Source organism: Lissotriton helveticus, chromosome 3_2 (assembly GCF_964261635.1).
Source record: "Lissotriton helveticus chromosome 3_2, aLisHel1.1, whole genome shotgun sequence".
NCBI lineage: Eukaryota > Metazoa > Chordata > Amphibia > Caudata > Salamandridae > Lissotriton > Lissotriton helveticus.
The window spans coordinates 256,852,657-256,869,739 of NC_136062.1; the positions used below are offsets into that span (position 1 = coordinate 256,852,657).

The following is a 17,083-nucleotide window of genomic DNA, read 5'->3' on the forward strand; positions in this document are numbered from 1 at the left end:
GTGTGGTAATTCCATGAATGAAGGTGGTATTAACTGGGCATGTGTCATACTAAAATGTGTAGAAATATGTATAAACAACTGTTTTAGCACAACCACAGCACTCTAAACGAGAAGGTGGTCTTCTCTCTCACCTCTTCTCCATCTCTCTTTTCACTTTCTGCCTATATCTGGTCCTCATTTTCTCCCCTGCTCTTTAGTATCTCTCTCACCTTCTCCTAAGTACAGTTTTCTCTCTTTTCACATTTGGGAAACGATTTTCCACAATACTGTCCCACTTCTCCTCTATATTTTCTCCACCCTGTACGCCATTTTTCTCTGTCTCTCACCTCTCCATCTGCTTTGAACTCTTCTATTTTTTTTGTAGCACCTCCCTATTCTTTTCGATATCAATTACTTTTGTTTCACCTGTAAATGTATTTCGCATCTCTTCTCGTTAATTTGTTTTCCTCACTCTGTTCTTTGTGCGCAACCCCCCACTCCTTTCTCGAAACATCGCCATTCTTTTCTCCCTGACACTAACTACTCTGTTCTACCTCTTTCAGTTTTCTTCACAATCTGATTGCAACATTACCTTTGCTTGGGGTCTCATGCGGAGCACAGACCATTTCCGAGGCTTTCCTCTTGCTCTGAGTGTCTTCAGAGATCCAGGGTCAGACTGGCCAATGATAGGTCAATCGTGCAGTGCCTTGTGGGCTAATCTGACAGATCAGTGTATGGGCAGGTTTATGGAGCCGTTTGTTGGCCTGTTTTATGGCTAGGTGGCCTGTTTTTTTATTGTTGATTTCCCTGATATTGCCAAAAACAGTCCCTGCTGTAAACACAAATGCATGCATTCTCCCATCTCTTGCAAATTCCTATAGAGTGTGTCTTTACAGGTTTATGACGGGCCTGATTTGCAATTGTGGGCCATTTCCTTTTAGCTATTTGTTTAGTTGATTTTGGTGCCTGGACAAATGTTTGCCCCAGCAGAGCTCAGAAGGTCACCAACTCACTCCTTGCTCCTCTGGCAGTCTGTAGAGCTCAATGTGTCGTTAAGCACCCCCTTCGCCCTGGATGTCTCTGTAGATACGGTTCAAGCCCAGAGTGCCCTCCAGGCCACGGCCTGGAACGGGTGCAGTCACTCAGTGGCATCCTGCCAAAGGCAACTGTAGTGGGAGGGATAGCGCATGGGAGGCAAAAGCGGCATGGCTGTCGTCAAAGAAAGTACCTGGCTTGGGCTGGAGACTGCCAACGGCAAGTTAGTTCAGAAGCAGGTGGGAGCCAAGCAGGTCAAAAGAGGACATCATTAGATCATCTCATTTCTGCGTTCTGACCTCCGCTCAGCCCATCCCTCCAGGCGCTTGCAGGTGGGCATGATTACTTCAGAAATTACTGCCTTAATATTTGCTTGTTGTTTCTGCACCAAACATGTTCTCATTGTAGGCAGTGGGCTCCTGCCCATGCCTTAAGTACATCACGTGAAACTGTGGTGGCAGTGTCCTGTAGCAGAAAACCGAACTGCATTCACAGAAGTGATTTTTCGGGCACTTTTGTAAAAATTGCGGCATTTTTACAAAAGTGCCGATTTTGCGGGCATTTTTTAAAAAATCGCTGCATTTTTACAAAAGTGCCGATTATGCGGCAAACCGCGAAATCCTGGAGGGTCTGTATAGTTAGGCTATAACACCATAGAAATTCAGCAGTTATGGTTACCCGAGTTAACGATAAAGTACGCCTCCACAATGCACTGCTTATAACCTCAAATATTACATCACACATGGCACGGTCACTGATATTACTAATTACATCTTAAAAGACATCATTGATGACATCATCCACAGAACTACTCAAATACCCACTTACACCCTCATACAACCTCACATATACCCACTCACACACCCACAGAACCACTCACACACCCACTCACTCATCCATAGAGCCACTCACACAGACACAGACTATTTAATACAGCCACTCACACACCCACACCCTTATCCTAACATCCACTCATTCACTAATTCACTCATACACCAACTTACACACCCAGCACTCACCCATAGAGCCACTCAACACCCATATAGCCACTTACACTCCCACTCACCCACTCATACACCCACTCGCAGTCACTCAACCACTTACACAGCCACCCATACACCCACTAACTCCCCAGTACAGCCGCTCACATATTGACTAAACCATACAGCTACTCGTGCACCCATTAATTCACCCATACAGCCACTCATAAACTCACTCACACACTCATACAGTCACTGAGACAGCCACTCACACATGGATACAGTCACACAGCCACTCAGATGACATATGTTATATTTAAGTCTGGGAGGTGTGGAGTTTGCAGAGTTTTCCTGCACTCCACGGAGCTCGCAGAGTTTTTGCCCTCGCTCGCGTTCGTCAACTTCAAGTTGGCAAGCATGAGCGAGGAAAAACCATCTCCTGGTGAGATTTTTCCTCATTCATGATAGTCAAGTTGGTGAGCGCGAGCATGGAAAATCAAACTCCCAGCGATATTTCTCAACGAGGGTGGTCATATTTCTCATTGCGAGTGGTCGCGTATGCTCGCGACAGCTCGTGTTGAGAAACTGTCCGTTTGCGTTGAGAAAGTTGAGCGGTAGAAAGGAAGCAGCCCCCGCTTGTGCTGCGCATGGTGCTGTTCGCAATGATTTCACAGTACAGACAAGCACCTGGCATTGAAAATCAATGTGAACAGCATTTATCTAAGGCACTCTGCCGCTTGCGTAGCTCTGCGTAGTGAGGCAGAGGTTTTTTTGCACTTCGCGGAACTCCGTGAACTCCGTCTAGGCTTAGTTATATTACCAATCATTAGTAATACAGAAAGAATAGTTTCTTACCTTAAGCAGTAGCTTAGTATACAGCTTTAAGTCTTAGAAATGTTTAGAAAACACTTACTCTCACTGGATGATGTAATCAGTGATTTGCTCAGTGTTGTCATCAGTGATGTCACTTACCATAAAATGAGTGAGGTCATAAGCAGTGCATTGTGGGGCATAGGTTATAGTTAGCCCAGGTAACTATAACTGCTGAATTGCCTCCTAGTGGCAATCGCTATTAGGCAGTTATAGTTAGGACCAAGTTTCCATAGGAAAAGTGTTTTCTGTTTTGGCAATAACTCTGGTGCCGTTTGACAAATCTTCACAAAAGTTGAAAAATGACCACGACGCTCACTTCAGCTGCTGTCTTGAACGTTTTGGGGTGATTCGTGAAGTGAAGCTGAGAAAAAGGGGGTCCCAAAACCTGTTTTCCCCATGCAATTTCATAAAGAGATTTTAGACACAACTGCAACCTGAACCACTGGATGGAATTAGACCAAATTTGGAAGAAAGGTAGCTCTTGGGCCAGAAAGAGCCCTTTTTGGTATTTGGTGTGAATCCATTCTGCAGTTTTGGAGATATTAAAGTAAATCGTAATTTGTATATCTAGAGGTGTGAAGCCTCTGCGACTTTATGCAGAGATCTGATTGGCTACCAACTCTTCAAACAGGAAGGGTTGGCAGCGTGTTTGGGACTCAGCAGAGTCAGCAGAGTCCCCCCAAAGTAAAAATAAAGAAAAGGGGGAAGGGTAAGAAAACCCTGACCCCTGGCCCTGGTGCTGTAGTCACCCAGAGACCCCACCAGGGCATAAAAAGCATTTAAAAAAAAGATTTTGACAAGAAATCATGAGGATTCGCAAGTTTATGGCAGATAACGAAATAAAGAAATAAGTACTGTCTCTCGTGATTCTTTAATGATTAGCTAGCGGGTGGGCCAGGACCCAGTGGTATGAATATAGATATACCTATAATGCAGGCCACCTCTCCATATCCATTCCTGGCCCTGGAGACCATCACCTCCCCGTGGCAGGGCAATTTTCATTTAACTAGAGGGGAGCCGCATGACCCTCCCTCCGTATGCCTTTAAGGGCTTCGAGGACACCTCCACTTGTCACAAATTAAATTTAATGGGGGAGGGAAGCCATGTGCCCTCTCCCTCTCAGGCCATTTATGGTCCCATGGACCATCACCTCCCCGCGGTGACCTTGCAAGAAAAAAAGGGGGGTCTGTGCAGCCCTCTTCTTCGGCCGTTCTCGGCCCCAGGGACCACCACCTCCCTGGAGCAGGCCCTTCAAACAGAAAGGAGAGAGCAGCCCCTCCAGAAAGATTAATGGCCCTGGGGACCATCATCTCCCAGGGCCAGCTCCCTATGTCCCAGGGTGCCCACTCCTGGGATATTGATGTTTGCTCTCACTTGGCGGGATCTTTGACAGCTCCCGCCAAGCAAGAGCAAACAGTAAGTCCACTTCCAGCAGACGGGAGATGGAAAACTGCTCTTGCCCGCTGGGAGCAGACTTTTCTTCTCTTTTCCCAATTGGGCAGGAGTGTTCCTGCATGCAAGGAGGAGCAGTTTTGACTGCTCTCTACGTACAGGACCAATTCAGTCTCCTTCTGGAGGTAGGGATCCAGCAGGACTACGGGAAATTGGGGCTCCCCTCACAGTCCTCAACAATGCTCTAGGGGTGCCTTGGGTGACCACTACAATCTGAAATCATTGGTGAAGGTGAATGCATCGTTGATCGATCGGATTAAAATCTGTAGTGACTGTGTCGTGTGGGTTCTTTCTTGGCCTCTACCGGTGACAGCAGATTCCATGGTTCTTCCTATAAATTACCACAGGTATGTAAAAGTGCAAAAACACTTGGAGGCATCACTTGTTTGGCCCTGCCCATCTTAATAATATGTGACTCACAGACCCTACAGTCACTCACACACCCACAAAAAACTCACACATCCATAGTCACTCACACACCCACTTGCAGACCCATACAACTACTCACACACCCACTCACAGACCCATAGCAGCCACTCACACATCTATTCACAAAGGTTACAGGTTACAGTTAGGAGATAACATTTTGAAAACCTTTGAATTTCAATTAAAGCCAAAGGTTACAGGGACATTATATTTAGGAAATAACATTAAAAAACCTTAGAAAATCACTGTAAAAAACAAAGGTTACAGGGACATTATCGTTAGGCTCAGATTTCACTTGTACAAAACCACTGAAAATGAGCACTTATAGTTACCTGATCTAACTATAACGTACGCCCCTGCTATGCACTGCTTATGACCTCACATATTACGTCACTCATGACATGGTCAGTGACTTCACTGGTGACATCTCAAATGAGATCTCTGATTATATCATCTACAGAACCGTTACCACCCCATACAACCTCTCACACACCCACTCACACTTCCACATAACCACTCACATACCAAATCACAGACCCATACAACTATGATACACACACTAGCTCACCCATACAGCCACTCACACAGCCACTCACAGACTCATACACTCACTCACACACCCACTCACAGACCCATAGAGCCATTCACACACCCATTCAGCCACTCACATACCCACTCACACAGCCACTCACATAACCACTCACTCGGCCATACAGCCACGCAGGCAGCCACTCACCCATACAGCCACTCACACATCAATTCACTCATCCACAAAGCCACTTATATATCCATTCACACACTGATACAAGTATCAAGCACCCACTCACTCACCTATACACAGATACTTACTGTGCAAAACATCCACTCACACACCTACTCACTGACCACTAACATACCCATATAACCACTCACATACCCATTCACACACCCATTCACACACCCACTCACACACCCACACACTCACTTAACCACTCACTTAGCCATGCAGCCACTCACACAGCCACTCACTCACTCATACAGATAATAGAGCTACTCACCCATACAGGCACTCACACATCAAGTCACTCATCCACAAAACCACTTAAATACCCATTCACACATTGATACAATCACTCAAATGCCCACTCACTAATACACATATACTTAATGTGCAAAACATCTGCTCACACACCCACTTACACACCCAGTCACCCACCCATAGAGCCATTCACGCAGCCACTCATTCACCCCTACAGCCAATCACACATGCACTCACTCACCAGTACAGCCACTCACACAGGCAGTTACTCACTCATACAGCTACTCAAACACCCACTTATTCACCTATACAGCCACTAATACACCCATACAGCCACTCAAAGACCCACTCCCTCACTGATAAAGGCAGCCACAGTGCTACTCAGAAGACATATTAGAAAGAGTATCAAGCATTATTAGTTCAAAAAGAAAAGTAATTTAACTTTTGCAGTAGCTTAGTATATATCTTTAAGTCTCAGAAATGATCACTAAACACGCACTGGATGATGTCATCGGTGATGTCATTTGAGATGTCATCAGTGATGACACTAACCATGTAATGAGTGATGTAATATGTAAGGTCATAAGCAATGCACTGCGGAGATATAAGACCTAGTTAGCTCAGGTAACAATAACTTCTGAATTTCAATGGTTTTGTACAAGTGAAATCTGAGCCTGACTATAATGTCCCTGCAACCTTTGTTTTTTTCAGTGAATATATATATATTTCAACGCACCCGTTTGTACTAAAAACACGTCCAAACATGCTCAGGCTCACTTAAGGCAGTTTTATTGTGGCTTAGGGTAACATGTTCTGACCGTCTCCCATCATGATTTTCGGCTTTGTCACTTTTCTTTCAAGTCCCATATTTCCACAAATTCTACTTACCCTTCGACTTTGCTGGCAGGCCATTGTCTGTCTGGGAGATCAACACTGCGTTATCTGCATAGAGCAATTAAGGGAAGCATTTGCTTTGGGGTTTTTTGGGTGGGGGTGGGGCGCCAGATTGAATTTTTAATAAAGCTTCTCCTAATCCATTTTTATAAGACCAAATACACACCTCTCGACGGGTGAGTTATGCCCCTCACAACTCCCCTCCCATGTGCAAACAAATTAGTGTGTAAGATTGCCGTTAACGGTATGAGAGAGTCATAAATGCCTATTATGAATAAACGTACCACATCTTAGTCCTATGAAATAAATCCATGGTGGGGGGAGAGGTCGATGAAAGCCATGTTTATTGCTCTATTTTTTATTTTAATCAATTTTGAAAGTCCCATGTAAAAAAGTAAAAACTGCTCCCTCCTTTTCAGACCTTCTTGAAACCCAACTGTACCTTGGTCACAATGTCTTCATTCATTGGCATGCCTGCAAAGTCAGTCTTATAAATAGAGGGAAGAAACTGTATTTAATGTGGGTACATAAATAATCCAAAAACACGAAACCCAATCATGATAACCCCAGGGCTTAATACCACATAGATAGAAGTTATTGGAATAAATATTATACGAGAGCTAATAAAATAATTTATTTATCAAGGGCAAAAGGGGACCAGTCTTAAAAAAAAATCATATAACATTGATATGGCTGGAAAACATATGCCCTTATACTAGTCTCAAACCACGGCCCAAGTAAGATGCAACGTATTTAAAGGCAAACACGATTAATTGTTTAATTCACCTCCTCACTGTTTGCACTTTTGCGTAGTGGTGCACACATTCCAACATTAATGAGCGTACATTCAGGTCTGTGATACTTAACGAATGAATTTGCACGTGTAAATTGGTTTACTAAATTTACACTAGGTTTGTGTAATTTTAAGTAGGACGAAATGTCCTCACATGGGAGAGTTGCGAGAGTTCCTGTGAGCGGTGCCTCTTTTGGGGAAAATGAGGCAGAAGCCTTAGGGAGGCTCTTAGTGTGGCATCAGGAAACAACAAAACTATCCAGTAGTTGCCTGCTGCTCGGTGCGTACTGTGGGGGGCTCTCCAGTCAACTACTGGTATTTGGCCTCGAGCGTGGACAATTCTTGCTGTGTTCACGTGGGTTCCAAAGAGAAGACACCTGCAAATTAGTGAACGCCAACACAGGTGCAGGGTGGGTGTTCGTAAAAAGTTTGCAGGTTGTTTCTCCTGGAAATTGACTTGTGTCACAGGTTGGCATAAATCATGTTTTAGCATGAGCATAAGGGGGCACACACCCTCAATTGGTAGGGTAAGGACTCTCTCCACATGAACAATGTTTGTGAGTAGATAATATTATTATATATTAGGAGTTCAAAGGCAGCTGTTCTGGGAAGGATGAGGGTTTCTGAAATTCTTTGTCAATTCCAAAATTCGATCTATACGCAAGAGTAAACCTACAGGTGTAGATTTGTTCGTGAATAGAAAGTTACTTGAGCACCTCCTGCTGACAAATATTTTAATAACGAATATCTGCAAGCAGTATGCTTTAAATACCACTTTCTTTTAATTTATTTTCATTTCTGTAATTTTGCAGAGAAATATTGTACTGCTATTTTCTTTAACTCTGTGACACCAATAAACCGTTTATTTTGGAGCAAAACAGTACATTTATGAGTAATGGGAAGGGCCACAGAGATGATTTGCAATATAAATTAGTTAGATGCTGCTGTTTCACAGCATTGAAAACACATCACTGTACTGCTTTCTGGTGCACATATTCTTGATATTTTATGTAAACACATTTAGAGCACACATTTATATGTTGTTTTTGCATACTACAACTCACCTACTTTATCTCCTACCAAATTTTAACATTAAAAAAGCTGACACATGGTCATTGCTGAGAGCATCTTCCTAAAGATCAATTTTTCAATCATATATTCCAACAAGGGAAGACTTAGTCAGTCCGGTGCATAGTGCTCCTTCCACTTTCAAGCACAGTGCACGGCTTCTGTGCGCTATCTGTTACCACTCGGTATCTGTGAGAGGAAAGGTTGCTTGATGTCTGTCAGTGTGCAGAACCAGCTTTGTGTGTTATGGCAGGTGCCAGTGCTGCTGCCTTTGTACTTCATTTATGTGTGTGTGAGATTTGTGTAGCTGCTTTTGCCTGCTGTTTGTGAAGGATCCTTGACCTGCTGGTGTATCTTCCTTGTTTCCTAGACACCAGCCCTGCTGCTGCCCACATCGGTCTCTTGTGCATGTCAAGGGACCTGGCAAACCCGATCCTTCATAGGCTTGGCCAATTTTGCCCGTTGTGTGCTTGAATAAAAGTCACACTGATGGTGCCTGTTGTTTTTGTGAGCGGTGCTTGTGCCACGTCTACATGGGCTGTGCAGAGGATGTTTGCTCTGCTGTCGTGTTCACTGTACCCACTCTCTTTCCGAGGGAAGCTTGCATTGCTGCTCCCTTAGGGTGTCCTTTTCATAAAAGCATAGTGTTCATCATTCCACCAATGCTAAAGCGCCTCTATACCAGATGTATACACCTCTTGGAAAAAGCCACTTGAAACATTAGCCACTGATTTTCTTACGTTTTATTTTTAGTTATTTGAAAATTGATCAGTTATTTTGTGAAACATTTTTGTAGGCTTCGAAAGTTTGACGTACATAATAGTTTGTTATATAACTGTTTTCAGAGAACTGCATACAAGTGATGGGAAGGATTTCCATACTCGCTAAATATTTTCCTCTATTAGTACTTGAAATAAAGTTTTGTATGTTACCCAAGCACGAGATATCTGTGCAGGACTGTTCATGAGTCTTACTTCAAGATTGTAACCTATAAGTTATTGGTACCCTGATGTATGCCTTTGCTGAATGTTACCCCTTTTCCTGGTAGCTGCCTTTTTCACTTCACACTAGTTCCAGTTTCTAATTTGCTATCACCTTTTCCCTACTTCCTTAACTTCCAGTTTCCTAGTGTGTTTCTTTACTTGCTTTCTAGCTAGTGTTGCCTTTGTTTTCCTTTCTTATCTGTTAAGCACTTCTCCTCTGCAGCTCCTTGTCTCTTGTGGCTTTGTATTCTAGTTTTCCACCCTTGCTATTACTGTCTTTTGTGTTCCTATATCAACCCCAGAGTTTGTGGGCACAACTAACATACCAAAGTGTTGCTTCTTGTTCACTGTTGGTATTGCCATTATGTTACTTTTATAACATCAACATAGGTATCATCTCCACAGACCCTGCTTTTGTATGTATATTCTATTTGTGGGGGGCACTATATGTAACAGCAAATGTGGGTGAGAAACATTCTGAGCTTTAGTCTTATCATGTGGAGCTCCTGAGGGCTTTACCCCACATTTCCTTTATTGTTAATTGTTAACAGCCTCTTGAGTTATTCTTTCTGAGCTTCGACTTCTTTTTAACTTATGCAGATCTTTTCTATTCAATTCCTTTTCTCCGCTGACTCCCTCTGCGATCTTGGTCAGCTCTTCACCCAAATTACTGTTAACCTTGTATACCCTTGCTAGAATTTGGGATCTGGTTGGCAGAGGAATGCACCCTGTCCAGGTAGGAACAATCCTAGCCAGGGTAAGTCAGATTCACACTTTAACTTAACCTGTGCTCACCCTCTAGTAGCTTGGCACAGAGCAGGCAGGCTTAACTTAAGAGGCAATTTGTAAAGTATTTGTGCAACGCTTTTAGCAGTAACACAGTGAAAACACCACAAAAAGGCTCCAAGCTTGAGCTACACCACGTGAAGACGTACCGCCTTGTCTCCCTGTTCAAAGTGCCAGTATTTCAACTTCTGAAGTGAATACTCAGCTTTAGAAGTGAAGAGGGTATTTTGGTCCATACGCTCCTTCTCAAGGCTGCGCCTAGTGATAGTGGATGGGTGGACCGTATACATTCATGTGAGGTAGGCTATATCTGCTTATAATTTTTTCTGACAATCCTCTCTCTGCTTGTTGAACAGGGCTGTATCCGTCATCATCTGTCCCATGATGGGCTCCTTTGCTGCTGCCCACAATCTCAGGGCACAGTTGACAGAACCACCATTGTTCTCCAGGTAAGAATGCACATGGGCTTTAAGCTGTGTCTTGCCTAATGGTGGTTGTTTTGGGATCGGTTGAGATGCTAGGGCATGCGCATCAGCTGCGACAGACCAGATCAGCCTCCAGGGGGATAGCTGAGTGGTCTGAAAGTGCACCCTCTGAGACTGAGGTCTTGCAGAGGCCAGGAAGTAAATGGTAGGTCATCAAGAAAAAATCCTACTGTGATTGCGTACGAAGGACAAATATGTGTATTCCTGTTCCGTCGGATGCAAAAGACGCCATACATCACGGAGGCCTTGATCAGCCACAGATCTTCTAGGAGGGTTCCGTTTGCATGACTTGATACATCAATTGGACCTGTGCGGTCTAAGACTTCATCCTGGGCCAAGTTCTAATCCCCATATATATCTCCGTCAATAGTTCTGTGAGTTGAAGAAGGAAGGCACACTTCGAACCTGTGGATGCAAACACTGAGCCGATGCATGGAAGCTTACCATTAATCTTTTATTTGGCGAACACATAGGGACCCTCCAGAACGACCCAATTCTTGGAATAATGTTTTCCATGGGATAATGTTTTCTGAATCAGGATGGATACACCACGTTTCTGCCTCTCTCAGCGGCAACAACTGTGCATTTACTTGTCCACTCAATCCTGCCAAAGCTTCTCCGCTTCTTCCTTGGTAAGGTGTGTTTCCTGGAGAAGAGCTATGTCAGATTGTTTGTAGTTGAGATACAACAGCACCTTTTTACACTTGATGTAATGTGCAAGAACACTAATATTCCAAGAAAGAGTGTGCAAGGGTGCAGGTGTGGGTATGGAGATTACAAGATTCAAAGAGAGTCAGAGGGTCGTAAGTGCACTGGAATGTTAGTCAGATCCCGTTGGCAGTATACAGGTAATATGATATTCTTTAATAATTTCAGAGGCCATCAAAGGATTACCATAAAGACTCATGATTATCATGCAATTGACAACAATCTTTGTTTTAAATTCACCATAGGGGTGAGCACAATAATGTAGGCAGTACAGATAATTACAGAGAAAGGCATATACTAGTTAATCTCAACAGTGATAATATATCTCTCCGATATGGTGGGTTATGGGACCAGAATGTACTTGCTAACAGTGATACAGCATGGCTGACTTACGGTTATACGTTTTCAGGTGTAGCACATAATATCAAATACTAGTATCATATTCTATGCTGTGTTGACACTCTTTTTTTTATTTTGTTTGACCAGACCGGAGTTGCTTGTGTGACGCCAAATATAGTAGACAAAACGTTCACAGAAACGAATGCCTTAAGTGACCATATGTTTTTAAGCTATGTTCTAGGTGTGTAAATTATAAAATGGCATCCACACCTGGAACATTTTCAGCTGAAGGGGTAGGGGTGAAGTTTAAGCAAAAAGGTTAAGCAGACAATAGAAAAGAACACATTGTTTAGCAGACCCCCTGATCACTGGTGGCTCTATAAGTAAAATGAAACCTTGCCTCATGATACAGGTTAAGACACAGCCGGTATAGGTACTAACTGCACCATAGAATAATTTGTTACTAATCACCTTTAGATTGATTTTAATAATAACGTTAAAACATATTTCCCCATAAATAAGGCATTACTAGATTGAAGGTTGTATGAAAGTGGGGATAACAATGAGGTTAACAATGAGGGTAATAATCTAAGTATGAGGTCCAGTGTACTTCTTCATTATTGTCAATGTGCAATTCAATATATTTGTCATCACAAAGGATTTGCCATTAAGGGATCCTCGTTGTTCTATTTCTTTATTGTTATCTCCTTCATTTCACGTAGCTCCATGGATGTATGGCAGCTACACCATACAAAGTAGTATATATATATCGCTACATACCAAACGTCTGCAGTTTCTTGTAACTGCAAATAGCAGATGTGACAATTATTAATTTTATGGCAGCATGATCTTAGGAGTATTCAATATGATTTTACTATATTGTTCAGATCATTAAAAAACAGGTATCACACGAACAGCTGCATAGTGTCCCGTGTCCCACATTTTCGCTTGCACCACAAATGGGTCCACATACTGCACGTTTCTGTCAATTTGCATTATGCTGTGATAATGAGATACAGGGAGGCTTTTGCACAAATGCCTCGTTGGTAGAAATGATAACAGAGTCACAATAACTTGCAAATGTCTGGGCAGATGGAATGATTCACATACATATTAACTGCCTTGGTTGAGATCAGGTCTTTTCATATGTGTGCATTAATGAACCCGTGACAATGTCTGTACAAGACGTCCTATGATCTAATGCCAAACAATAACAACATGAGCATTACATGTCATATCTATTCCATTCATAGACAGAGCAACATGTCTTAGTGGAAGGAAACAAAATGAGGGTAAATTACCTGAGCAGCTGCTCGGATCAGCACAGACATTGCAGTGGGCGGGGCAGCGCTTGCAGATTCCATCTGCATCTGGGTAGTACCTCAGGGAACAGTTCAAAATACACCTATTGTTCTCCAGAAGCAGTCCACTTGCACACGACAGACATTTTATTCTACTTTCATCGCAGGTCCAACATGAATTATCGCATGCCTCACACGCACCTTCGGAATTCTCAAAGTAACCACTGCAAAAAGAATACAAAAGGGAACAATATATTTAATATTCATCATAAAATCTTCATTGGGAGTCCTGTGGGATGTGATATACAGAACTCAACACAACACATTGTCTGCAGCACGATCAATGATTGCCTGACCAAATATGTTCAGTAGCCATAAGTATGTTGAGGTACCCATTTTGGGTTCCAAAAAGGAGAAAGTAGGGACCTGATAAAATAGAGACATGGAGGAAAGGGCAACCATGACTGCAGCTTAAAATATCCCTGTGAACATACTACATTCATTAAGATGTAGTTAATGAGGAATTGTCAATTAGGAATTAAGAGAGACTACGAGACAGCAGGCGGAGATGAAACATAAATGTGGGGGAAAGAACAGGGTATATACGTATTAGTAGAAACTGAAGATAAAGGAAGACCGGATTGAATAAGAACTGTAAGAAGAGTCAGAAATTCACAAATTGTTGAAGTCGGAGAACAAGGACCACGACTGCAGGACATGCAACGACCTTGAGGCCCTCTTCTAAAATATTCAAGAGATTATTAAATAATTTAGCAGTGGCCCCGTTTCAGCTCTTCTCCTACTCACATTTCCTCACTAGTCAAGAGTTTGTAGCTTGGCTCCCATCTATTCGTACAGAATTGGAAACTTTTCTTCTAATTCATTTCACAATAGACATAAAAGAAGTCATATCTTCCAAACATTCAAGGCAGTCTCTCTACTATTTCTACTGTGCAGCAAATAGAACGTTAAAAAAAATACTGCACTTTCTTGCTTGGGCCTATGCTCTGTTACCGGACAATAAAAACACTGATATTGCATGGTTATCTATCTACTGAAGGGTTTTATTACATGATCCTTCTTTACCCTGCAGGAAAATGCAGCAGTTTTGTAGCTGAGCCTCCTCTCTCATTTAGGTATTCAAAACTAATCATAATAATGAGTTCTTATACAGCTTGCCCTGTCAATTCAGATATTTCTAAACACTTTCAATAGTAGGTGTTAATAGGTAGTTTAGTGGGCATGAAGAAAATAGTGCACTTCACCATAGACCTTTAAAAATGAACTTAACACTGGTTCTGGCGCAAAGGCTCTGCCTGCACACCCCTGTGCTGAGAGTTACAGACAGTGCTTAATTTGAGCCTGTGGTTTCCGGTGCTCAGACCAGCACTTAATTGTCAGCAGCGGCCCTAGTGATAGTCTATAACATGGTGGCACTGACATCTAACTTTGAGATGAGCACACAGTGTTTCTTAAGTTAATATGCATTAAAAAGAAATAATACCTGCCACTCACGCCATTACTTTAGCTTCGGGTGGCCTGGAATACACTTGTAGAGTACGATGGTTAGTAGTGGTGTTCGCACGGTCATTGGCGGCACTGGCAGGGGCAATGGGTGGTGCAGGCTGGAGTGGCTTTCAGAGAAGGGCCCTGGCAGCTACTTTTTTTTTTTTTTTTTTACAAATTAAGCTCTGGTTACAGAACAGTGAAAACGTGAAGAGGGGCCTTAGTACAACATGCTTGTACTCCACGTCAACATCAGAGGCAGAAATGTTTAAGGAGGAGACGTGGCAACACAAACAAGTGGCCATAAATATCATTAATGGAAGTCCCTTTAAATGGACTTCAATTTAGTGAGTGACAGACAGATGAGAGCGGCTCTTTCCATGGAACTACCAGCCTGCCGCTAATGGACATAGATACTAGGTTGCTAAGGCAATGTGCAGGAGCCTGACACAGCCTTTGACTTTGGGGGTACACATGCTTAGTTCATGGCTAGCAGAGCACATGCACACTATAAGTGTTGTTGTGTAAATGTTCCCTAGTGAGCACTGCTCCTGTAGCCATCTGGTCTCAGTGGTGGTGGCAGGAGTAGTATCAAGGAGAAGGTGGGGCATCACACTATTATGAAGCCCCTCATGGCTGACCAATGAAATGCAAGAAAGAGGTGCTGTGATAACTGGCTCTGATGATGTTTTGTCTTTAGCAAGGATGCTGGAGACACACTTCTTTTTCTGCCAAACACAAAAATGCAAACGTGGGCAATATTGCAGAGGGCAACTAGAACTTCAAACAAATAATTACTGAGTTGAGTAATAAAATATAGTCATAATTGATGTACTGTAATGTACATCTCTTGGACCCTGATGCCACTGCACCTGCTGCACCATTGATAGCTAAACACCTGGAGCCAAACCTAAGAATGACAGCCCTTCCATATGGGCGTTTGCCATCACTCACAGTGTGGTCTAATCCTCACCATGGTTTTGTTGTTGAAAGCCTGTAACTCGCAAGATCACAGGCTTTGTGACTGCAAAAATACAAGATGCAGTGCACAAACTGCAAATTGCGAGTTGGAAATGTCTTTTCAACTCCAAAGAGCACTTTGTCACCCAAAAGAGTAGCAAAGGTAACGGTGCAGGTAATTGGCATCATCCCCTTTTAAGCAACTGCAATTTTGATCACAAATCACTGATCTGTTACAGGCTTCCTAAAAGGGATGGTAAGGCGTTCACAGAGTGGTCGCTGTCTATACAGACGGCTTCCACCTTAAACATCGAGGCTTCCAGCACTGGAGAGTATTAGACAACATTCCAGGGGACACTCCAACTCTTTCTACTCCTCTAAATGTCATTCATTGAATGACAACTTTTATATTTTAGGAATGGATGGATGTGATGGATGGAGACTGCTGTCTCTCGCAGTCCCCTGTCCCCACATTTGCAGCCATTCTCTGGAAGTCACTTGAGAGTTTTCTTTCAGTAGACATTTATGTGTTTAATAATAGGAGTCATTTGCAATAAAAAAAAAGAATAGAATAGAATGTGTAAAACTGAGTCTATGGCCTAATGCTATCCAGGCCATAACACAATATATGTAAACATGGCTGCTGGATTTATAATATCATTGTATGTTTTTATTTTTAAGTGACATTGCACACAGCAAAATATGCCCCATTTATTTTGTATGACATATTGTACTCGAAGAACTCTCTGAGAGACTCTCTTCCATTGTTTATGTAACAAGTTTCTGCTGACACTTAGGAGTGACATTAGGTCAGAAGGGGCGAATCATATTCATGTAGTGGTATAGTGTTAAAATGATAGGGTTATATGACGCTTTAAAATGCTAAATTGTAATTTGCTATAATAATCATCCTTTCGGCTCCACTATGCTGACATTACAGTTTCTATAATTTTCTATGGTGAAATTGGCTATATACACCCTCAAATGTGGGTGTGAACCAGAAAACTTTGGGTTTCTACTAGGGAAGCTGTCCAGATCTCTCTTGATTTGCTGCTGTTTTGAGATTTAGTCTATTTTTCAGATGTTGCCTAATGCTGTATAAACTCGGACAACCTACATGGCAATTGATTGTTCTGTCCTTTGACTCCATGAGAATGGTGCTGTAATTGCATTTTGTATTTTCGTGTATTGCACTTTTAATAGTCCTTCATGGTTTTTCTAAATTACTGATCTCAGACTCACTTTTTGGGTTGTTCTATATCATTGACTGTATTTTGAAACGCTGTTTTAGATCTTGTCTTTATGGGCACATGGCCTCATCTATTCTTGAGGACAACACTGTCCCGACCCTAGGTCTGGGAGCTGTGAGTTTTGTGACCTTAATGGAGGTTATGAGTGAGCACCCGAATCGCAAATGGGCCTCACCTCATAGTGTTAATGACTCAGTAGATTTTGTGACTTCCTGTAAATTGGCATCTTATGGGCGGCGCATCTGTA

General features: G+C 42.6%; 1 protein-coding gene across 1 annotated transcript in view; it reads right to left on the reverse strand.

The window, feature by feature from the left end:
• LOC144826284 (proprotein convertase subtilisin/kexin type 5-like) overlaps nucleotides 1–17,083 on the reverse strand; it is a 567,967-nt gene that overhangs the window by 402,261 nt on the left and 148,623 nt on the right. Inside the window, exon 8 of the mRNA XM_078684635.1 lies at nucleotides 13,121–13,344. Within this exon, the coding sequence (XP_078540761.1) occupies nucleotides 13,121–13,344 (224 nt within the window). The remainder of the gene's footprint in view (nucleotides 1–13,120; nucleotides 13,345–17,083) is intronic.